At 36.0% G+C, this 24,946-nt stretch overlaps 1 protein-coding gene across 2 annotated transcripts in view; it reads left to right on the plus strand.

Annotated features, from left to right (window-relative positions):
- The window catches only part of LOC131435237 (uncharacterized), a 401,022-nt gene that overhangs the window by 360,171 nt on the left and 15,905 nt on the right, over positions 1 to 24,946 (plus strand). For both annotated transcript variants that reach the window (XM_058602906.1, XM_058602907.1), the window contains exons 10-11: positions 6,247 to 6,419; positions 17,143 to 17,339. In XM_058602906.1, the coding sequence (XP_058458889.1) occupies positions 6,247 to 6,419; positions 17,143 to 17,339 (370 nt within the window). The remainder of the gene's footprint in view (positions 1 to 6,246; positions 6,420 to 17,142; positions 17,340 to 24,946) is intronic.

Below are 24,946 nucleotides of genomic sequence, written 5' to 3' on the forward strand. Positions count from 1 at the left end.
TTTTTAATAAGAATATTAAAAATTCCATCATTACCAGGAGCCTTCATGTTTTTAAGCTTCCTAATAATTGACTTAATTTCATCAAAATTCGTCTCAATAATGTCATCTTGTGATAACACTTGAGTTGAAATATGATCATATTTCAGTGAGACTTCATTTTCAATAGGACTCACAACGTTCAAATTTAAATTGTGTACACTATTTGATTTCCTTCCTTGAGAGCAGGAATTCTTAAGAACCTTAGAAAGTTTCCAGAAAGGTTTAGAATATGGTTTAATTTGTTCAACTTCTTTAGCGAAATTTTCATTTCGCAAAAGAGTAAATCTATGTTTAATTTCTTTTTGTAAATCCTTAACTATGTTTTTCATAGCAGGATCGCGAGAACGTAGATATTGTCTTAGACGAACATTATTCAACCGAATAAGCAGTTGAAGATTGTCATCGATGATAGGAGAATTTAATTTAGTTTGAGCTTTGGGAACTGAAAGATTTCTAGTTTCGATAATATAATGATTCAAATTGTCAATTGCTGTGTCGATGTCCGCAGAATTTTCTAAAATAGTTTCATGATCCACACCCATAGTATTTTATCATTACTATTATTTTGCCTACAATTTCACTGGACATGCTTAGCATTTAAGTCCCCTATTACGAAAAATTTCGGTCGATATCTTGTGAGTTTTTGCAAATCGCTTTTAAAGAAATTTAATTGTTCGCCGGTGCATTGGAATGGCAAATATGCTCCAGCGATGAAATAAATTCCAGGAATGGTTTCAACTTCGGATCCCAAGCTTTTAATAACTTTAGTATTGAAAGAAGGTAAAATTCGATGTTTAATTTGCCGTTGGACAAAAATGGCAACTCCACCACCCATTCCAGTAAACCTGTCAAATCGATGAGCCACATAATGTGGATTACTTTTCAATTTGACATTTGGTTTAAGAAAAGTTTCTGTCACAATGGCAATATGGATTTTGTGAACTTTGAGAAAATTATAAAATTCATCTTCACTCGATTTCAAAGATCGAGCATTCCAATTTAAAATATTCAAATAATTATTTAACATCACTGTTAAATTTTAAATTCATTATAATATTATTTGCAAATTGCCATCCGATTTGAAATGCTTCAAAAAGTGATGAAATCGAATTCAGTCGGGTGATCATTTGAAAAAGTTGATCTTGTAGGTAGATCATTTTATTTTCAGTTATATCGCCTAAATCAACTTTATTCAAAGAAGCGAATGGCATTGAAGGAATATTTGTAGGTAGACCAGAAGAAGAAGAAGATGATTTGGCCGATCTACCTATTAATCAATTGTTTTCGTTAGAGTATGAACTGCAAGGCCTTCTGTGTTTTGATTATTTACATTAGAAAAATTAAGTGGTAGATTTCTACCTGTTATACTGGCATAAGTGACATTAGAAGAAGATGATGACGGGGTCGATCTACCTGTCAATAAATTGTTTTCGTTAGAAAACGAATAGGCAGGCGTACCTGTTTTTTGTTTTAAATTCGAAGAAATAAGTGCCTTAGAAGAATTAGGCGTGGCATTTGTAACGGTTTTTTGATTTTCACGTATGTTCTGAAAATTTAAGGTCGTTCATTTGACTTGTTGTCTAAGCGAACGAGCGTTTAAAATTTTTTCCCTGACAGGACATTTCAAATAATTGGATTTATGATTTCCATTGCAATTTGAACAAGAAAATTTATCAGTGGTTTCATTCATTGGACAAACGTCTTTCGAATGCGATTTACCACAATTCAAACACCGTGGTTCCATGGCCGAAGCCTTGGCAACGACGACATTGCGTTAAGTTTGCAATACGATTATGCCGTTTATAATGTTCCCAATGAGTTTTAATGTGGGAAATGAAACGTACTTTTTCTAAAGTTTTCAAATTGTTTACATCACTTCGATTGAAGTGTATTAGGTAAAGTTCATGGGAAATTCCAGAGCGTGGTTTAGAAGTACCATTCGCTCTTTTTTTCATAAGTATTACTTGGTAAGGGGCAAAACCAAGCAATTCTTTTAGTTCATTTTTAATTTCATCAGTACTTTGATCATTTGATAAGCCTTTCAAGACAGCCTTGAGTCTGTCTGATTTTATATCATATGAATAAAATTTATGATGTTTCCCGGACAAATATCGAATAAGACGTTCGTAATCTTTCAATCCATCAACCACGACTCGACATTCTCCTCTTCGTCCGATTTGAAATGAGACTTTTACTCAGTACGGAATGCTTTGAAGTCGGAAATCATCACCGTCACTGGTGGCATAGAATGATGTTTCTTCCCAGAACGACAAGCGTCCATTTTGGGAATTTTTGAAGAATTTTCTTCTATGTCGCTATAATCGGATTCTGGAAGAATCTCGTAAATATTGTTAGACGGCATAGAATCAACGGAAGGGAAATCCGTCCGTTGTCTTTTATTTTTACATTCAGATTCTATAAGATCGTGAATGTTATTAGAAAAATGTTGAATAACGGATTGTGATTTATTCCGTATTGAATTATTTTTAGCCATAGGCTTGTTGCCTTTCCGGTTGGACGCAGGCATTTTTGAAATGAAAGAAACTTTAAATTAAATTAATTAGGCTAAATTATTCTTCGATTAGACTTCTAGTTTGGAAAAGTCTTGATAAAGACTGATTTTGTGGTAGTCTTAATAAAGACTGAATAATTTCTTAGTCACTCTAATATCACTCTTTGTATAGCCTTGAGAAAGGCTGACTAATTGTTAGTCTTTAAAAAGACTGTTAGTGATTCAGATAGCCTTGAAAAAGACTGAAGCCTTGAATCAATGGAACTCTAGGTAGTCAGAAAAAATTTCCAGGAGCCAGGAGCTATACGCGTGCGGTGCGAACGACTGTTCAACACCGACTGGTGTCAACAAATGTTTATTTGTGCTGGTAACAGGTGTTAGAGTAGTTCATGATGGCGTTAGTCTATATTGGCACATACGAAAGTAAATATTTTTCTGGAAGGTATTGACATAGGTAAGCTAAATTTACCTGTATATGATATTTCATTATTGTGTTCCTAGGATCTGTTGTTTATTTATTTATTTATGAACACTTTTAGAGTACAGATACTTCATTAGTTTAAGCAGTTTAAAGCAGAAAGTGGTTTGCGTGATCACCGAAAAAATGCGACAACTGAGCGTTAATTATTACGAACTGCTCAAGGCTCAGGTGAAACCGATAACTGGTGATGCGTTTGAACAGAACATTACAGGAAAAGCGGCAGTAATATCGAGATATTCCCAACAAAATAATTTTACTTTATGGCACAGCAAAACCCTACGGTGCAGCAAGCAAATCTTAAAAATTTCATTGGAAACACTGAAATACGAAGTGCTGTTCAACCGGTCATGTTCACCAGACATTGCGCCATCCGATTACGATTTGTTCCGATCCATGGAACATGGCTTGTTAGAGCAGCACTTTTAAAACTGCAAAATGACCAAAAATCTAATCGATTCATTCATCGATTCTGAAAAAGAAATTTTTCGTTGCGGTATCCGAGTTTTACCATGATCAGAAACCAGTTGAAAGTTGTTGTTGAACCAAATGCACGATACTTGGGAGTAGTAGATCATGCTCTACTGAGTTGAAGCATGAAATGATCAATAACGTAGATTGCCACGTAGACAATATGTAGGTCGGTGGATAATACGATCTAATAATATGAAAACCCATAAGCGATGTTCGTAATTTGAACTCTCTTTTGTACCCGAACTCAAAACGAATAATACGAAGTCTGTTCAAAAAGTTCCAGGAATTTTTTAATTGCGCGCGTCTGGAGAGTCCGGTGGTCAAAATTTTTTTTATTGTGTTGGTACATATGTCCCTAATGTATGGTGAAATTTTCAGCTGTATTCATTGTTCACATTCTGTCTTGTAGCGGCTGGTGTAGACGTGTTTTTTTGAGCTCGGCGATTTTTGTTAGTTTAAACAATGGAAGAATTCAAGAATTTGTATTAAATTTTGCGTGAAAAATGAAATAAAGTGTAACCAAGTGTGCGAAATGTTACAGAGAGCCTACGGTGAGTCTGCTATGAAAAAAACAAGTGTTTACGAGTGGTATAAGCGTTTCCAAGATGGCCGCGAAGACGTTGAAGACGACGAACGCTCCGGTCGACCCAGCACGTCAATAATCGATGAAAATGTGGGAAAAGTGGAAAAAATGATTATGGATGATCGCCGAATCACTATTAGAGAAGTTGCTGATGAAGTTGGCATATCAGTTGGCTCATGCCATCATATTTTTTCAAATGTTTTGGGCATGAAACGAGTGGCAGCAAAATTCGTTCCAAAACTGCTGAATTTTGATCAAAAAAACAAACGCATTACCATCGCTCAGGAGCTGTTAAACGACGTCAACGACGATCCAAATTTACTTGAAAGGGTCATAACTGGTGATGAAACATGGGTGTATGATTATGATGTCGAAACAAAAGCACAATCGTCCACGTGGAAGCACCCAACGTCACCAAGACAAAAATCGCCGAGCTCAAAAAAACACGTCTACACCAGCCGCTACAAGACAGAATGTAAACAATTAATACAGCTGAAAATTTCACCGTACATTAGGGACATATGTACCAACACAATAAAAAAAAATTTGACCACCGGACTCTCCAGACGCGCGCAATTAAAAAATTCCGGGAACTTTTTGAACAGACCTCGTATATATATAAATGAATTATCAAAATACTTATTTACGATGACGCCTAACTTTGCAATATTTTAATGATGTAATATTTGCATTTAGAAGTAGGGTGGGTCGGTGGCCAACTCAGCGATAGTGACTTCAATTAAGTGGTTGCGCCACATCAAATATCCAGGTGACATAAAAACAAATATATATTTTTGATGAAAACCCGGGACGATGGGGATCTTTGGGACGTCGGGAAAGACATTGCGCTTCGGCGCAATATAAAATAATGTTTCGCAAGTAGCGTTAGCTTTACGTTTGCTTAACAGTTCAAGTTGAACTGTTTAAGTTCGCACTGAGCAGTTCAATTTGAACTGCTCTGCATTGACGACTTGGAGACGAAACGTAAAGAATAGTTAGCACAAAATCGGCTTTCAGCCAAACCCCTAAAAATAACTTGAATATAGTTTATTATACAGAAGGTTCTCTGTTGGATGGTTGTGCTGGTGCTGGTGTCTACTGTCGTGAAATGAGACTAGAGTTGTCTTATTCACTTGGTGCATACTGTACTGTGTTCTAAGCAGAGAATGTGTAGTAAACGAATTAATTTTTGTTCCGCTAGTCAGGCAGCTTTTAAGGAACTCAGTTCGAATAATTCACAGTGATAAATTTAATGTGACAGAGCCAAAATTAAATTTTTTGGATACAATGCCACCGGAATTCACCGGAAGCTATCGTTTGGAACGACTGCCTATAACTGGTTCTATCGCATCCCTCAGCCCTAAAGGGGGCAACTTTCCGCTCAACCAGTTTCCATGTGACAAATCCGGAACGACTTCCACGTTTGCCGAATTGATTCTTCATTGTGTGGGTAAGCGCCCGAAATGTAGTTGAAAATTACGGAAGCACAGAAAATAACAATTCAAACTTGCCAGACGTTTGAAGCGGAGACTGTTCGGAGCAGCCGATTGGAACGGGAAGTAGTCGAGTTGACACTTTCGACACGCTCCCAATTCTCTTCGGCACAGTGGAAAGAACCGTGTGCATGTGACTGGTTGAATGAGCACGACCTGATTTACTACACACGATAGTAGACGGTGCGTGAAGAAAAAAATATGTATTGCAGATTATCCATACAACCGGATTATGATAAAGTTATCTCATTATAAACAAAATTGGAAAAGTTTACTCACTTAGTTTTTCTGCTTTCAACAGAAGCCTCTCGCGAAACAATCTGCTTATATCGTCATCAGGCCTCTGCGATCGGCAGTGTCTAAACATAAATCCCATGAATAAATCGAATTCAAAAAAAATTAGAGGAAAATTCCAATGCATCGTAATTTGAAAAGTGGATCACCATCTATCAATTTTTTAACGCTCATAACATAGTCCAGAAAAGCAGTCTAAAATACGTACGCCGCCCGCCGTCGAATCCGTGTCCTACCAACGCACCATGCAAAGGACAACATTGTCAATTTTCTGACACGGAACATAACCCCAGACAGTGATATTTCAATTCAACAAATGTTTCATCCTTTCCGGCGTTTTTTTTCTCACTCTATCTCTCTGTCTATTTCACAGGGGCCCCGAGATGCTGATTGCGTTCCACTCGAGTCCGTTTTCGGCACCGCTGCAGTCAGGCCAATCGAACCGAGGCTTCGAGCTAGATGTCGACATCCTGTTTGCCGATTCCGATTCGTATGATTTCGCCCAGGGCAGCAAATGCGAGTTCCACATCAATGCATCCAATCCAGGTAGGTGCACACACACACATGTTCGCTTAATATCATACTACAATATATATATGGATACGTACGTTGCCCCGTACAAACATACACCCACACACAGACGACGGAACCAATCGCAATCGTGTTTCCCGAGGGGGCAAAGAGCAGTTAGAGATTGTGCGTTGCGGGATTGATTGCACAAAATGGAGAATGGCGGAGACAATATTCAATTTTTTTTTCCTGTACATGCTGCGCTCCGGGGGTTGAATCATCGTTCGATCATTTCTCTAATAGTGGGATTTGATCGGATATGATGTGACTATATTATGAATGTTCTTTCCTTATTGTAACTTATTTTCAAACTCCAGGTTAGAAATCGGTTCACTTCATGCTTCAATCCGAGCTTTGCTTCCATAATAACATATAACAACAAGAACACTTGAAAATTGTTCATTCGATTAGTTAGATTAGAGGCTTTGTATTTTATTTTCATCATTCAGTTATTATACAAATGTTCGTTACAAATTAATAAGATATTAACAAAAGAGAAAGTAAACAAAGAGAAACTCTCGTTGGTTAATGTGACCTTATATTATGTTGACGTCGCTTTTACTTCTTGATAATTCTAAATACTCGTTTTATCTTAATCCGTTTGATCTTGATTGTGTGTAGTTTGGTGCAGCCTCATACCTTATCAGAATGATATTAAGAAAAAGTATAAAGCTAAATCGTACCAAAATCGTGGGGTTTTTTTATATTGATGTTTTCCAAACAATATACACTTTCCACATGCACATAGAGCCAGCAAAATAGAGTATTAACAACGTATGCTTTATTTTAAAATAATAGTCCACTTTGAAATTACCTACTTTTGGTGTAAAACCTTTGTCTTGGTGTTTGTTAGAAGTCCGCTATATTGCTTCATCCATCGCACAAAGAAACGCCATATACTCGGCATCATTGTGTGGAGCTTCATGGCAAGAAAGTACTGATTTCTGACCTGTAGGGCTAAAGTTGTCGCCGAATACGCTAATCCTAAGCACTTGGAAAAAGCTCGGGTATATTTGCCTACAACAGTCATACTTAGTATTCAGTACTATCCACAAATTGATCCTCTATTGTACGAGGTTAAACTTGAGCATAATGAAAACCGGATGAAATTTAAGTTATTCCTTCACGAATTTTCGAACTTTTGATCGATCGCTCTTTATCAAGTTCCGGACAAGTGTTGCATCGCATTTTTTGGACGCTTGAGCCCAATTTTTTTTGGAACTTCTACATGTTCCCAGCTGCCTTACCAGTCTTCTTGAAAACCCTCTTCACGATTCTCCAGTTACGTTCGATGGGTCGAAGCTGAGGACAATTTGGTGGATTGATATTTTTCTCAACGAAATTTATACCCTTTTCCGCAAGTTAATTGAGAGTGGTTTTGGCATAGTGCGCCGACGCTAAATCCGGCCAAAACAGTGGAGGTGTACTACGCTTCTTATGTAAAGGCAGCAATCCCTTCTGGAGAAAAACAAAAGTTTGATCGAGAATTGTAGAATCAGAAGCCGGTAACCAGTACACTCAGTAATAAAGACTGTCCCAGAAAGTATGGACGCAACCAAAAACCGCTGCCGTTTCGCGATGGTTCAGAATCTGTCAATTTTTCTGGCTGCGTGCTGTTGTTTACACTCTTCTCTAACCACTTGTGCAGTTGTTTATTCGTTTTCATTAGTTTATTTCGAAATGCGTGGACTTTCAGCAGAACAACGTCGAAAAATTGTGTACAAATGGTGCACAGAACGCGGACTGTTACTGAGAGAGATAGAAAAAATGGAAGGAGTAAGTGAAAAAGCCGTGAGAAATGCAATCAGGAAGTTCGGTGAGGATAACACCTTTGAGGATAAACCGAAAACGGGTCGAAAAAAAGGTCCTGCTAACCCTCAGTTGGATAAACGTATACTGAAGGCGTTCGAGCAAAAGAAGGAGGTTTCAGTTCGGGATGTGGCCAAAAAAGTGGGCACTTCGAAGTCAAATGTTCTTCGTGCTAAAGAACGTTTGAAACTTCGAACCTATAAGAAGCAGAAACAACCAAAACATAGTCCGAAACAAGAAGCATCGATAAGGCCGAGGGTTCGACAGCTGTACAATACAATTCTTGGTGGAAATTTGAACTGCATAATCATGGACGACGAAACCTACGTGAAACTCGATTACAAATCCTTGCAGGGACCACAATATTATAACCGTATAACCAGTCCGAGACATCGATTGAAGTCGAAAAATTTGGTAAGAAAGGTATGGTCTGGCAAGCAATTTGTAGCTGCAATAAGATTTCGAAACCCTTCACCACCACTGCTTCAATGAACAGCGAATTATACATCAAGGAATGTTTACAAAAACGACTTTTACCCATGGTTCGAAGCCACAAGGATCCTGTTGTCTACTGGCTAGATCTTGCTTCTTGCCACTACTCGAAATCAACGGTAGAATGGTATACTACAAAAAATGTCACTTTCGTCCCAAAAGACATGAATCCACCAAATTGCCCACAACTTCGACCAATTGAGAAATTTTGGGCATTAACGAAGGCACATCTAAAGAAATATGTCTCGGCAGCCGAAACCATTCAACAGTTCGAAAAAGATTTGAAAAAAAAGTCAAAACTTGTCGCCAAGAAGTCTGTACGGAATTTAATGAGGAACGTTCGCAAGAAGGTGCGCCAGCTAGTCTACAATGGCTAAGTAGCAAATGTTGGGACAGTCTTTAGTGTAGTTTGATTGATCCTTCGGTAAAAAGCATCGATAATATTCGGAAAGTCTTCGTAAATACTACGGCAACAATACAAGGAATGAAACATGTGAAACAGACATATTTTGCGACTACAATTGGTTTTAACTTTTGCATACTAAGAACCACTGGATATGCAGCCAAATTCCGCTAAATTATCGCTTGTAAATGAAGAGTCCAGTGTGCACATGACCCCATCGACAATTGAATCCATTTTAAGGCGTACAATATCGAAGTGATGTTTTCGAATCAAGTTAAAGCTTGCTTCATTTAGAATTGGAACAAACTTTTGCTCATATTGTGGCGCTCCTGGTGGACGGATTTGGAAGTTCTTGGCGCCCACGTGTCGGGAATTTTGTCAGCTTCACGTATGATTTTTGACATTCCGCAAATCGACTGTACTTTGTAAACAATCAACATGGAAGCCGAAAGAAGGGAAAAATTTTTGCACAGTTATTTGGAAAATCCATTGTGGTCTGCATCTAGGCTACCTAAACAGCTGAAATTGTCAATTAATGAGTCAATTGGAGAGTCCATCCTGTGTTTGTTAAATAAAAGACGTCGTATTTTTTGTGAACTTCGATCCTAATTACGGAAAGTGATGATATAAGAGCTAATAGTATTTATACTATTAATAATTTCATTAGATTATGAGAGACTGGGCCTAAGCTGGACAATTTTTGGAAACTAAAAAAATACTCATTACAACTAAGTTTTAACCCAAGTTCTATGTTTGACAACAAATTTGCTTCAGATAGTTTCAAAAAAAGGGCTCATTTGTTCGAGTCAATTATATGCTCAAATTTTTTTTGCGTTCACAGAAACCTACAGTTTATGTTATGATACAACAAATATTCTAGTTGCTCTTATGCACCACCATAGCATTACTTATTTACAAAAACACGAACATATTCCAACCGTGTTATGTTTCCCATCAATATTAAAAAACCGGTGCAATTTGATGCGTTAGTACACTATCTAATTCTCCCTGTGATGGTTCGTTCATATCCGAAATTAAATGTTCAAAGGCACGCACACGCACACAAATAAACAAAAAATAACGAAAGATAGCCCCAAGTGTTGAATCTCTACCCTGACGAAATATCAAAGCAACCAAGAAATCCATCCGATCACGGTCACTCAGTGAGCAGTTGAACGGACGCGGTAGGGTGGATGACGTTTGTTTGAAACAAAAAAAAGAATAAAACGAGTTAAAATTTTTCTCGTACTAGTTTAGTTTTCAACACTGTGCTTCACAATCACCCGTGCAGAATGTTACACTTAAACAAGAATTCTTGTTCGATTTACTTGAAAAATCACGTTAAAGTTGAATATTTTACGCAACGATAATTAATGTTATGCGAACATCCCCTAAAATGAATAGAATTTTCACATTAAGTTAACGTAAATTGACCAAACGTCAAACAATCTACGTGAATTTCCAGTGTGAAAAATTCGATTTCAAATATTGAGAACAGTGAGTTCTTAAATTGTCAGTAGCTTTAAAAGTTGCGAAAAATAATATATCAGCTATGCTGGTTTTATCACCCTTACAAACTCACTCCCGCAAAGTTATCGTTTGTTTGTGTTTTTTTTCAGTACTTCTATGCTATTTTTCTGAAATAAATGTTCTTCATGGTAAGAATCCTATTGGTTTATATGAAAATCTGAGGAAGTCTCCTTCTGACTTCAACCAATATTTAGAATAACAATTCTCTGGTACCAAAATGTGATATGAACTGAAAGGTAAATGTGATATGACCCCTACACAACATTTTATCTTTAAAACACGTTACTCTTACTGGATTATGCTGAATGCCAGTCCATTAAAAACCACGTGAACAGTAGGGTGAAAATATTCACATAAATTTTTACATAACTATGATGTGATTATTTGTTTGAGTGTGTACTTTTGTACTTTTAGATGGAAAGTATTTATATCTCATGTGAATATCAACTTTGGAATGAAATTACCCACCAATCGAATATTAATCTCAATAATAGACGAAAAAAGCTGTGCTGGGTAATGTCAGAGACATTGTTGCGGACTTGTCACTGTAACTAAATTTGTTACTTGGTAATCGTAACCCAAGTAACAATTTTTGTTACGCTAGCTTGTTTGTGACTAGTTTGCAACCAGATATTTGAGTGATTGTTACTAACATCTAACCACTTGCATGACTCAAAAAGCGCAGTTTCTACTAGTTGTTATTTCAGCTAAAAATAAGTTGTCGTTACGTTGTAATGCCATACTAGAATAACTTATCTTTTCATAACTTGAAAATAACTTGTTTCCAAGTAAACTAGTTGAAACTTAGTCACCATCGACATTATAAACATTGAATGAATCCAGAATACTTTTCTATCTTCAATAAAAAAGCAGGAGAGTGCTTTAAATCACAAACTTGATACAAGGTACAAATTTCACAACGATTTTAAAACTGTCGAGCGGAATTCAATTTTACTTAACTGTTTTTCATGCGCCTTCAATCAGAATCTGTTTATAAAGATATGAAAAATAAACAACAAAATAACGCTATGTTCAGAATGCTCAAATTAGAGTGATTTCTTATCATTTTAAATTCATATATCATGAGAGTTATAATATTATCACAATCGATGCTCAATCCCTATATTATTTTCTTCGTATTTATGACAGTGCATAGAACAAAAATGATTATTCTGCCTTTCACTATTTTCGGCAAAAAGTAGTTTGGAAAAAAGTAATCTCCTGGTTTTATTTACGTTTCATACACTTCTTGAGACTCCATATTGTATTCGCCATATTCAAGCCAACAAAGGTTGTTTTGTTTGCATTTTCGTTATCATAACGTTGGGAAAACCTACCGATAACTAACTGAATCAATGAAGAATTTTATGTTATAATCTCATAATATCTAAGTTATTACTACATCAATTCACATAGTAACGATTTACATATACGCTTACGTATTTATAATGGTTTCGCAACCTTTTTTCAACTTGTAGCTAAAACTAAAACTGTGATTAAAGATATGTTAGAATCAAGTAACGATAACTTACTAATGATAGCTAGTTCAATGTTTATGTTATAAAGAAACACTGCCGTCACCTTGTTTTAACCATAACATAAAAAAACATGTTCGTGTTCTTGTTGCAACATAGTTGGGCTAAGTGGTATCAGAACTAGTTACGGGTTGCCAATATTGGAGTCTAATAAACTTATTTTCAACTAGTAGCTAGTAATAAAGTTGCGATTAAAGATATGTTTGGATTAAGTTACGATAGCTTATAACTTATTATTAATTCAATATGACAAAAAGATGTGGTGATTTGAAACCTAAATAACTATTTCGTAACTGGTTAGGTTATGAGGAAACATTGCTGTCACCTTGTTTTAGCCAGTATAACATAAAAAACATATTCGTGCTCTTGTTGCAACATAGTTTGGACTTAGTCGCATCAGAACTAGTTGCGGATTGCTACTTGGGAAAGGTTCACCTCCACTAAAGTATGACTTATTTAAGACAAATATATTGCACCCAGAGTTAATAAAAGTAATGTTTTTATCGACTCAAAATAGACGAAAATGACGAAAAATAAATGTCACTCTCAGCACTGCTTGCAAATTTTGAGAGCGAAACAGTAGTTTTGAGCAGAGAAATCTGCAAATCTGCATAAATTTTCTTATAAATCTCTACAGGCATTTTTAGTTTCACACTTTTTTTTAGACTGTTGTAAATCAAATTTTTCGCTGACTTTCCGATTGGCCACACTGTTTATGTTGCTAGCCAGGCTAGTTTTGAGTGCCGCACGTCATAGGGAAATGAAAGCCCGAAGATATTTTTTCGGATTCACAGACAGACAGATTTCGATGTTTTATGCAGTTTTAAGAGTTTTGGCATCAAAAAAAAAGTTCGATTTTGGAAATTTCATGTACTCCCCCTTATGGTGCTTATTCAAGATCGAAAATTGTCAAACCTTTACCACCGAGCAGCACTCCTTACGCATGTCCGATTTAGCTCAAATTTTGCATGAAGGCATTTTTAGAGGTGCTTGAACTTTTGAGCACTAGAGCTTAACGAAAATAGAGGTGATCCTAAATTTTTGGCAACCTTATATACATAAGAGCGGTAAAAATCAACGTGTTTTGTCGGTTACGTCACATATACCATCATATATCTGGTACCAAAAGTCACAACCATTTGGTCTTCGAACTTGATCAATGGCACGACAGTAGCTTTCAAACGAGCCTAAGTTTGTTAAAATCGGTTAAGCCATTTCTGAGAAAATTGAACGCGTATAAATATCTTCTAAGAGTGCACACACACACACACACAGACATTTTCCGATCTCGTCGAACTGAGTCGAATGGTATATAACACTATGGGTCTCCGAGGCTCCGTTCGAAAGTCGGTTTCTCCAGCAATTCTAATACCTTTCTATAGAGAAAGGCAAAACACATTTTTTGTCGGAAATCGATGAATCCTTCAAAATCTATACATCATCTTACTTCCGGATGTCATTCTTGTATAAGGATTTGTCTTTTGCCTCAAACTAGGTGTTGTGTCTCATTCGGCAATTGCTTCTTATTGGAGTTGAATTTCTTACCGATGAGCATTTTTGGAATCATCGTATAGCCAGTTCACTGGGGGCCAAATCTGGATTATACGGTGGATAGGGAAGTAGTGTAATCACTTTGTGAATTAGTGCATCGCCTCGGTGAATCAGTAACGTTTTGTTTTAATTTTTGTATCAATCAATTACATCGCTTCGTAGTATTCGCTATTTATTGTTGTCTGTGTCGCTATTTATTCGCACGTGGCTCACCGACTGATGATCGTTTTGATTCCGGAGTGAAGTGATGGATTCGTGTTTCGTACATTGTCTTATATGGAAGCAAAAACTCTGTTTTATGATATGGCTAAACACTTCAACAAAATGTTGTTGTTTTTGATTGACTGCGAGTAAACGCGACATTCACTTTGAAAGGAACTTTCTCGTGGTTAAACACGCTGCCCTCTAATTTTGTTACGGCGTAAGATATCTCACACAATTTCTATTCACGGTTAGGTATATTCAACAACAAATGGTTAGGTATTTGAATTCAACAACAAATGGTTCTTTTCGTTGGACGATAATTTTATTGAAATAACCATGTCGCAGTTCGGAGAAATTCTATCTATCGATGTTTTACGAGAATCCTGAACGACATACGTTTATTATGCTTGATAAGACTGTGCCTTCTCATTTGACTTTCGGTCAGGACAAACGGATTCCATGCAAACCGCTCGTCACCTACGACAATCAGCCTGCTACATATCATTACTGTCAGGAAGCGGTTCTTTTCAATAAGCTCTGCGAGAAAATGTCCACGAAAAATCGAGCCACTTCTTTACCGACCTCAAACTTTTGAAACAGATATTAGCAACAACAAAACACTATGATGAACAAAATTATCACCTTATTTTTCAATGCTTCAGCTAACAACAAGCTCAACGACTGAAAAATGACAGCAATAAGACAGAACAATCCCACGAAGACGTTTGCGCTAACAACAGTGTCACCAAACTAATGGACGAAAGCGTGAATAGTGAACAATAGCCGATGAGAAAATTGTTGTTAGCGGCTTTTCTCGTTCAGAGCATCACATTTTCCACCCGGCGAACGACCGCAACTTGGTTAAAGCCGAATATAAATAAACGACATTAAAAAAGCATTACATTTCTCCATCAATTAAAAATTATGACACACAAATAATACTCCAAAAGGGATCAGGGTCATTTCGCCGAAAGCCATTTCGCCGAAAGCCGTTTCGCCGAAAGTCATTTCGCCGAAAGCCATTTCGCCGAAAGGGTCATTTCGCCGATTCCTGCAATTGTCTTAATTTTATATTTGGAATTGATTTAAAATAAAAACAAATGAATGGTAACACGTTAACGCCCGTTTTGTTGACCTACAATTGTACTTCTTGAATAAACATTAATTCTTGTACTCTTGAATAAAGATTGATTCATGAACTTCAGAGCGGAGTTCCCAAGGAAACTTGTTGACTATTAGCCAATAATTAGCCTCGCTACTGCTCGTTCGGACCTAACTAAAGCAAAGAAACCTAGCTTTGAGTAGACCGGGCAATCGAGGCGATTACAGGTTTGTATGCAAGAGGCCACCGTTTCCGACTGCGAGTCGGCGGCCAACTCAGCCGGCGTCGCCTCGGCGGCTTTATGCCGCCGAGATATTTTGGCTTCGGTTATGTGGCTGCGCCACATCAGTTATACAGGAGGCATAAAAATAATGTATTCGAAATTATCCTTTCGGCGAAATGACCTATTCGGCGAATCGACTCTCGGCGAAATGGCGTTCGGCGAAACGACTTTCGGCGGAATGGTTTTCGGCGAAGTGACCCGCTTCATCATTAGTAAAATGTCATGAGTTTAGGAATCGCTTTTGACCTAACAGATTGCGTATCTGTTTTTCCGAACAGGTGTTCCACACACTCGAACTCGCTCAATATTTTACTAGAATGTTTTTCACAGAGAGTTTTTCAAGCATGCATGTGTCTGCAATTAAAAATTCGCTAGAATGTATTAAATATGTGTTAGATCAATAGTAAAAATGAGTCATTTTTGACATTCGAATATTGCATCTGGATTCTAAAACTAGATGCTGGGGCTGGTTTCATTTCATAAATTCACTAACGTCTTCGACTGATCAGTACATGACAGTCCAAATAGAAACACATAAACAACCTATCTGGTTCATCTGTCAAATGCAATCGTACAGCTAAACTTTACTTGAGAGAGGTCTGTTTTCTTATGACTGAAAATCCATCACAGAAAATAATTATGAATTTTATAGGCGACATAATTCTACAAACGATACAATTCTTAACTACAAAACTTTTCAAATGACGTAATATTCTACTCGAACAGAATTTTACAGGCTCCGAGTACAATTTGCACTCGACTATCGACTTTTTTTGGCAACAACTAGTAAAATTGATTTTTAAAACAGTTTTCGTCCCCATAAACGTACGAACGGCCAACCGACCCAACAAAATTCCTAGTTTCACGAATCGAGCGGAAATTCGGCATAGCTTCCGTTCCGGACCCTGAGGTGAATGAAAAAAACCCGTTCACTCGAAACAGGAATCCCGCTTTTCGGGCCACCCTAGAGTGCAGCGCCAGCGTAACCGGAGATGGGTTCATACGGCGAAAAATTTCTATGAATTTTAAATTGGATAACAAATTTCAATCCTGCATCCTCCAGGCAGGATGCCGACCGCTTGAGCTAAGCCGACCGGCTGACGGCGGAAAACGTTCGCCGTTTGAGTTTGGAATAATTTTCACGCTTGTTCGGAGCCACTTGTCGGGTTCAATTTCGGTTAGAGGCGTAGTTGGAATTAGAGGAAATTTTTGATTATTTGTTAGCTTGGCTGCGTAAATTCGTAACAATAAATTCATTCATTTGGTCAATGAAATTTTCTGAAACAGTGGAATTTTAATAAATTTGGAATTCTGTGAGAATGCAACATAGATGAAGTAGACACCTGGAAATGAGAGCTTCATCAGACTTTCGATTGAAAGAAAATTTCAGGATAGTGCTGATGCCACAACCAATTCTCTCGGTTCATCTATCACACTTTTATACTTAGCAAAAAAACATCTAAAGCTCAAGGAAAAACACCGACAATTCGTATTTATATTTCGCACCATTCTTTCATCCTCTGTATAACTGGAAAGGAAATTACTGTTATTATTGCAATTTCACCCATTCTCTCACTTTTGCCGGGATGACGGGATCCTGCAGACGGGATGTGCCCGTTTGTTTCGCTTTCGGCTCTGACGTCTGATCGGTTTCCGCTCGGACCGAGGGCTTGTCTGCTCTGCGTTCGACATCGCCGGGAACCGGAGAGCGGAAATGTGAATAACTGTAATAGGTGTAGTAATTTTCAATTTTCACTTTCCTGTTTTTCCTTTTTTTTTTGCTTTTTTAGACGAAGTACTGTTTTCTCGACGGGGACGCATGGGACATCTGCTGAGCCCACGGCACACGCTACCACCGAACACGACCTGTACCTACTACTTCCACGGTGTGCCCACGGATCTGGTTTGGATTTCGTTCACCAACTACCATCTGCAGATTCTGCAAACCACCGGAAGCGGCAGTCCCGAAAATGGTACCATCGGAAAGGTAGGTTGGATGGATTATGGAATCTTTCATTATTATCAAGCAGCAAACAGTAGAATGACTTCACTTGAAGCAAAGCCAAAGACTAGTACTGTTTTATGCTGCAAACAATTTTCTGAATTCATTATTTTGAGAGTAATGAAATGCATTTTTATTCACGAGTGTAACGACTGTAACGATAAATAATTTTATCCTTGATTTTCAATGGACACTGAACAAATGATTCAAATATTTCACTCTTCTTCACAATGAATGAATGAAAAAAAAAATAAATTGGCGAAAAATAATTGTCAGAGATAGAACCCGAACCCTTGAACTTCTCTTTACCGTGAAGCTGCTACATCAAAAAAGCTACTCGGGATCATGTGGAAACACGTTCCAGAAGGTAACCTAATTGAGTAGAATGGCATAGTAGGCCGTTACTGGCTTGTTTTGAATTTCCTTGCTACATTTACCAGCAATTCAGACTGTGCTAGTTTTTAGGATGTATATTGAATTTGGTGTTAACACTCCTAATACCAAGCCTCAAAAAAAGTTGGAACGATAACTTCGAGCTATCATAGCTCAGTTGTTACTAGACCAATTTCGATAAATTTTACACCCTCGAAATTTGTCGATTATTTTAAGCATGTCATTATTGATGATCGCTTAGGTAAAACTAATGAATATCTGATTTTTCCCCTTCCAAGTTTTTGTTCAAGCTCGAAATATGCCCTATCAGCATTCATGCGGCACCTGAATCGCGAATAGAATAATGACAACTTCATCTTTACCAAGTCATAACTTTGTTGTTAGTCAACCGATTTTCGAAATTTGTTCACTATTGGAAAGGTACTACTTCCAGAAATAAAATGCACTGAAAAAAAAGGAAAAATAGGGTTGTCTACCTAAACTTTTAATGAAAACTGTAGATAGATGACCTCAGAAAATGTGAGACTTTTTACAATGACCGCAAATATCTCGAATTTCAAAGCGATGACCTATATATTTTTATACATCATTCGATTACTAGTGATACCAGCTACAATTTTCACATCACTATTATTCTTGCACTATCTAAAGAAAACCTTTAAAATTCGATAATTTATTTTAAATATATATGAATTTTTCATTTTTTCTCGCATGTTTCTATATAACTCAGAAAATAAAAGGGATGACATGTATATTTTTCTACTCCAAAGTATTGAAATCATTACCAAAAACAATGTATTGATGAACAAAATTATATATCCGTTCAAAGAATCTCAAGAAATTTGGTTCAAATACAGAGAATTTTTATTATTCGGAAAATTTTGCCAAACAAAATCAAAACAAATTTTTTATTATTTCAGTTGGGAATTTATTACGAACAAAATTTTTTCAATTCCAACTATCTTAAAATTGGCTGAAACGATAAGATCTAGTGCCACAAAAAAAAATTTTTTTCGAGTTCACCGAAATCGGTAAATTATTTTTTATGTCGAATATCTTAGAATTGCCTGAAACGTCGAGATAACACCAGAACTCGACGCTCGATTTCGGAAATATTACAATTAAAAGTCCCAGAGAGTCGATTTAAAAAAAAAAATTCGAGATGATTCATGATCTCGACGTTCGGCGAGGAAGTGCAAGAAAGTCGAAATTAATCAATACACAAGTATAGGGAAATTCAATCGGTTAGTGAATCTGGAGGAGGTATTCAAACGATTGCTTTTAAAGTCAGATAATCTCTGTAATAACATTATCAAATAGAGTAACAACAAACGTGGGTGAACTTCATCTTCCCGAATATGCACCTGAATTAGTTTTAACACTCTAGAAGACAAAAATACCTTATTTTCATAAGTAGCTCATAAATGCCTTACAGTACAGTTACAGTTAGATTTTCATCAGTTTTCCCTAAGCGATCGACAATAGTGACATACTTAAAACAATCTACAAACTTCACAAAGTTTGAGGGTGTAAAATTTATCGAGATTGGTCAAGTAAAAACTGAGCTATGAAAGCTCTAAGTTACCGTTTCAACTTTTTTTGAGGCTTGGTGCTTCGCGTAACTTTTTTAGGCTTGGTATTAGGGGTGTTAACACTCCAAATACCAAGCCTCAAAAAAAGTTGGAACGGTAACTTTGAGCTGTCATAGCTCAGCTGTTTTTCAACGAATCTCAATAAATTTTACACCCTCGAATTTTGTGAAGTTCGTAGATTGATTCCAAAACTTTGTAGCAGACGATTGGCAAAGGAAAACTAATGAAAATTTGATTTTTCCCGTTCCAAGTTTTTTTCACGCGCCCAATATGCCCTATCTGCTTTCAAATTTTCTTTCCTTTGGCATAAACGTCGCATAGAAAATATTGGATACTTCAACTTTACCGAGTCATAACTTTGTTGTTAGTCAACCGATCTTCAAAATTTGTTCACCATTGGAAAGGTACTACTTCCATAAATAAAATGCACTGAAACTAAAAATAGGGTTGTCTACCCAAAGTTATAATGAAAACTGTAGATAGATAACCTAAGAAGAGATGAGACTTTTTACAATGATCGTAAATATCTCGAAATTCAAAGCGATGACCTATATTTTTATACATCATTCGATTGCTGGTGATACCAGCTACAATTTTCGCTAAACTACCATTCCTGCACAATCAAAAGAAACAATTAAACAATCGATAAATTTATAAATATATATGAATTTTTCATTTTTTTTTCACATGTATGTATATAACACAAAAATTGAAGCGATGACATGTACATTTTTTTGATTCAGAATATTGGAATCATTACCAGAAACGATGTATTGATGATCAAAATTATACATCCGTTCAAAAAATTTCAAGAAATTTGGTACAAATACAGAAAATTTCTATTATTGGGAAAATTTTGCCAAAAAAAAACAAATCAAAACTTTGAAATTTTATGACATATATTTTTTATTATTTTAGTTGGAAATTTATTATGAACAAAATTCCAAAAAAAAACTGAAACTTGGATTTCACTGAAAATCTTAAAAATTTTGGTAAATATACCGAAACTCTAAAAATAATAATGTTTTTGTATTGGACAAAAAACCTAAACAATTTTTATGCACAACCCAAACGGAATTGTTAACTACTAAAATTAGGTTTTTTTGTTTTAGGTTTTCCGTAAAATCTCAGAAAATCGGTAGAAGATCGGAAATTTCAAAATTTCTGATATATATTGCGTATAACGTCTCCGCAAATCAAAGTGAAAATATTGGAATCCGTTTTGATTTCATCTGTTTCAAAAAGACGTAGAATTTGTTGCTATTAATAAAATAAATTTTGTAACAACACGAAAATTTTAAATTATTACAATGGCTTTGTACAAAAAGAAATAGAACGTAAATTTATATGAATTCCATATACTAACCCATGGCCAAAGAAACCAACTACAATTTAAAAAAAAATGTTGCTTGATTTTTGTTTTACAAGCAATTAAGAACAAAAACATATATCTTAAATTTTCCGCTATCCTAAACGACATCAATTATAATCGATAGAATATTAAAATTTAAATATCACAAACTTAGAATTATTTCGGAATGTATAGAATTCGAAAATTATTTGAATTTTCTATTATTAAACAATTCAGAAAAAGTAGAATTCTGAATTTAGCACAAAAAATCATACGAAATTAAGTAAAACTTGTTTTTATCCACCTAGTTGTGTAATGATGCCTTTCTCATATCTCTCTTATTCTCATATAAAAATGTATTCTTCAAACAGTTTTGTTTGATTTTTGAAAAACATGAAAGCTAGTGCATGAACTAGTGTAACCTACAAAATGAAACAGTTCTCAAATCGGTTAGGCCATCTTTCTCAGTGAAGTGAGTTCCACTATTTCAGGTACTTATGAAACTGGAATCGCCCCGAATATTGGCTTTGCAGCAGCCTTTGCGATTAGCACCAACCAACCAATCTATTTGCAGCTTACAGTTGTCTTCGTCCGAAAAACAACCTCTTCGTTTGAATGCTTTTTACTAAATGAAACCCTACACCTATGTTATCAGAACTAATTGGCTCAAGTGGCACGTTCCCCTAGTTATTTGGAGATTCGTGCCTTGCGTAGCTTCTCATCAACTTCCTGATAGGAAGGGAATGATAAAAGGAACATGGAAGGGAATTGAGAATAAGTCGTCCTGCATCCCCGAAAGGATGCTGAACGATCTGCAGGTGCCAAAATGCACGGTTGATAAAACCTCCAACCACCGAGAGACGTTAGAGATTTTACAAAAGCGACACCATTCTGCATTCCCCGTAGAATGCAGAACGATTTCTTCCCGAATATGCATTTGAATTAATTTGACACTTCAGAAGACAAAAATACCTTATATAGCTAATAAATGACTGATACGAATATTTTTCAACGAAAAAACTAAATGTATGAACATAATTTAAAAAATTTTTAAAAAATATCTCCTCCGCCTTTTTTAATAAACATGCTCGAAAATAACGTCAAACGGAGAACGGAACGGATTTTTTTCGTTTTCCTCAATGTTAGATATAGCAGTTTAAAAATAACCTGTTTTTTAACTAGTTTTGCTCATAACTTCGGTTCAGAAAACGCTACCTGAAAGTCATTAAAAAATTAGTTTTAACAAACTCTAAAAGATGTTCAAAGATTAAAAAACGAAAAGAGAAAAATATAAATACTAGAGCAATAAATCTGATTTTTTGAGGAACACCCTAAGTTGCTCTTTAAAAATAGCTGTAACACTAAAACCGTTGCAGATACTACTATCTAAGTTTATCTACAATTTTGCCGAAAAATGCAGTCCTCTATCTCAATACATCCGGAAAATAAGTTTTGGATCACCTTGATAATAAGAGCCACCCTAATACCATGTACATCAAAATATGGCTTATCTTTCACTGATCATTTGTTTTGAAGACAACATAGCTCTAAAATATAAGGTTAAGCCACAAATGTTTTTGTCCCCCTAAATTGTGGATCCGGACCACTGTGCAATGCAATTTAACTCGGAAATTTTAAAATTTCTGATCTTTTACCTATTTTTTGAGATTCTACGGCAAACCTACAACAAAGTCAGAATTTTAGTAGTTATCAAATGCGTTTGGGTTGTGCATAAAAATTGTTTAGATCTTTTGTGCAATACCAAAATATAATTATTTTCAGAGTTTACGTATATTTACCAGAATTTTTAGGACTGTCAGTGAAATCCAAGTTTCAGTTTTTTTCATAAATTTTGTTTATAATAAATTTCCAACTGAATGAAAAAATATATGTCATATAATTTTAAAGTTTTGTTTTGATTATGTTTGCAAAATTTTCCCAATAATAAAAATTCTCTGTTTTTGTACCAAATTTCTTGAGATTCTTTGAAAATATATTTATTTTTGTTCATCAATAAATTGTTTCTGGTAATGATTCCAATATTTGGAGTAGAAAAATGTACATGTCATCGCTTTAATTTTTGAGTTATATACAAACATGTGATAAAAATGAAAAATTCATACATATTTATAAATTCGATCGATTTTTTTAAGGTTTTCTTTAGATAGTGCAAGAATGGTAGTTGGGAGAAAATTGAAGCTGGTATCACTAGCAATAGAATGATGTGTAAAAATATGTAGGTCATCGCTTTGAGTTTTGAGATAATTACGATCATTGTTGAAAGTCTTACCTTTTCTGTCGACATCTATCCACAGCTTTCATTATAACTTTGGGTAGACAACCCTATTTTCCGTTTTTTTTTTCAGTGCATTTTATTTCTGGAAGTAGTACCTTTCCACTGATGAACAAATTTCGAAAATCGGTTGACTAACAACAAAGTTATGACACGGTAAAGATGAAGTTCTCAATATCCTATTCGCGATGCAGGTGCCGCATGAATGCTGATAGGGCATATCTCGAGCTTGAACAAAAACATGGAACAGGAAAAATCAGATTTTCATCAGTTTTTCCTAAGCGATCGACAATAATGACATACTTAAAACAATCTACAAACTTCACAAAGTTTGAGGGTGTAAAATTTATCGAAATTGGTCAAGTAAAAACTGAGCTATGATAGCTCAAAGTTACCGTTTCAACTTTTTTTGAGGCTTGGTGCTTCGCGTAACTTTTTTAGGCGTGGTATTAGCAGTGTTAAACAACCACCAAAAATTTAAAAAACCGAACAGAAACGTTTTGGTCTAGAAAAACATCTACTTTGTCTATGCTGCTTTGATTTGTTGATCCGCAAAAATGATGTTTTTTTTCCATCATTTAGACAGAATTAAAACAGAACCTCGGGTGCTGGCAAAAAAGAGGTAGAAAATGAATTTTCTCACACGAAAATTACTTTCCGCATAAACAAATGATGTTGTAAATAATCTATAAATGATTTTACAATCACAAATTTGTTTTCCTTTGAATTTTGACAGATCAACTTGCTAACATTTTTCTCGCACACGTACGCCTCTAAGGAGTGTATCGAAAATAGGCTAACCACAAATTTTTCTTTCAAATTTTGATAAAAGACTATATTTTATTCAAACTAATGATTGATCCTTTATTGTACGAAGTTAAACTTGAGCATAATGAAAACAGGATGAAATTTAAGTTATTCCTTCACGAGTTCTCGAACTTTCGATCGAAGGCATTTTTTTGACGCTTGAGCCCAAATTTTGTAGAACTCCTGCATGTTCCACCAGTCTTCTTGAAGACCCTTTTCACGATTGCCCAGTAACGTTCGATGGGTCGAAGCTGAGGGCAATTTGGTGGATTGATATTTTTCTCAACGAAATTTATACCCTTTTCCGCTAGCCAATTGGTTTTGGCATAGCGAGTCGACGCTAAATCCGGCCAAAACAGTGGAGGTGTACTATGCCTCCTATATAAAGGCAGCAATCTCTTCTGGAAGACACACAGATCGATTGATTTCTGCATTTATAGTTCCGGTAGTGTAAAAATGGTTGACTTCAAATCACAGGAACATATTACTTGCCATACCAGTACCTTTCGACCGAATTTCTCCACTTGAATCGACGACGACGACAGTAAAGTATTTTGGACCTTGAAGGGTTTTTGAGTTCTCCTTTACATCAGTCTCATCGTCCATAAAAACGCATGCATCCGGACCCTGCAAAAGGCGCGAATACAATTTCTGGGTCCTTGTTGCTGCTAGCTTCTTCTGTTCTACACTTTGTTTCGAGATTTTCTGCTTTTTGTAGGTCTTCAGGTAATTTCACCTTTTGATACGCTGGAGCATTCCGACACTCGTTCCTGCTTTTTTTACCAAATCACGTATTGACATTGATTTGTTCTTCATGATTAGAGATACCACTTTCTGGCCCAGTTTTGGGTTTCTGCCTCTTTCTAGTAGCTCATCCAAAGAATAGTGTTCTCCAAACTTACGAATGATGGTTTTAACATTGTCATGATGAATTCCAAACCGCTTCGCCAATTTTCGCATAGTAATACCCTTCTCACTTAGCCATGTATTCAAGGATCAGGGTCATTTCGCCGAAAGCCGTTTCGCCGAAAGTCATTTTGCCGAATCCTGAAATCGTCTTGAAATCGTAATTAGAATTGATTTAAATTAAAGACAAACGAAATATGATAGCGTTAACGCCCGTTTTGTTGCCCTACCATTGTTCTACTTGAATAAA

Source organism: Malaya genurostris, chromosome 3, assembly GCF_030247185.1.
Source record: "Malaya genurostris strain Urasoe2022 chromosome 3, Malgen_1.1, whole genome shotgun sequence".
Classification (NCBI taxonomy): domain Eukaryota; kingdom Metazoa; phylum Arthropoda; class Insecta; order Diptera; family Culicidae; genus Malaya; species Malaya genurostris.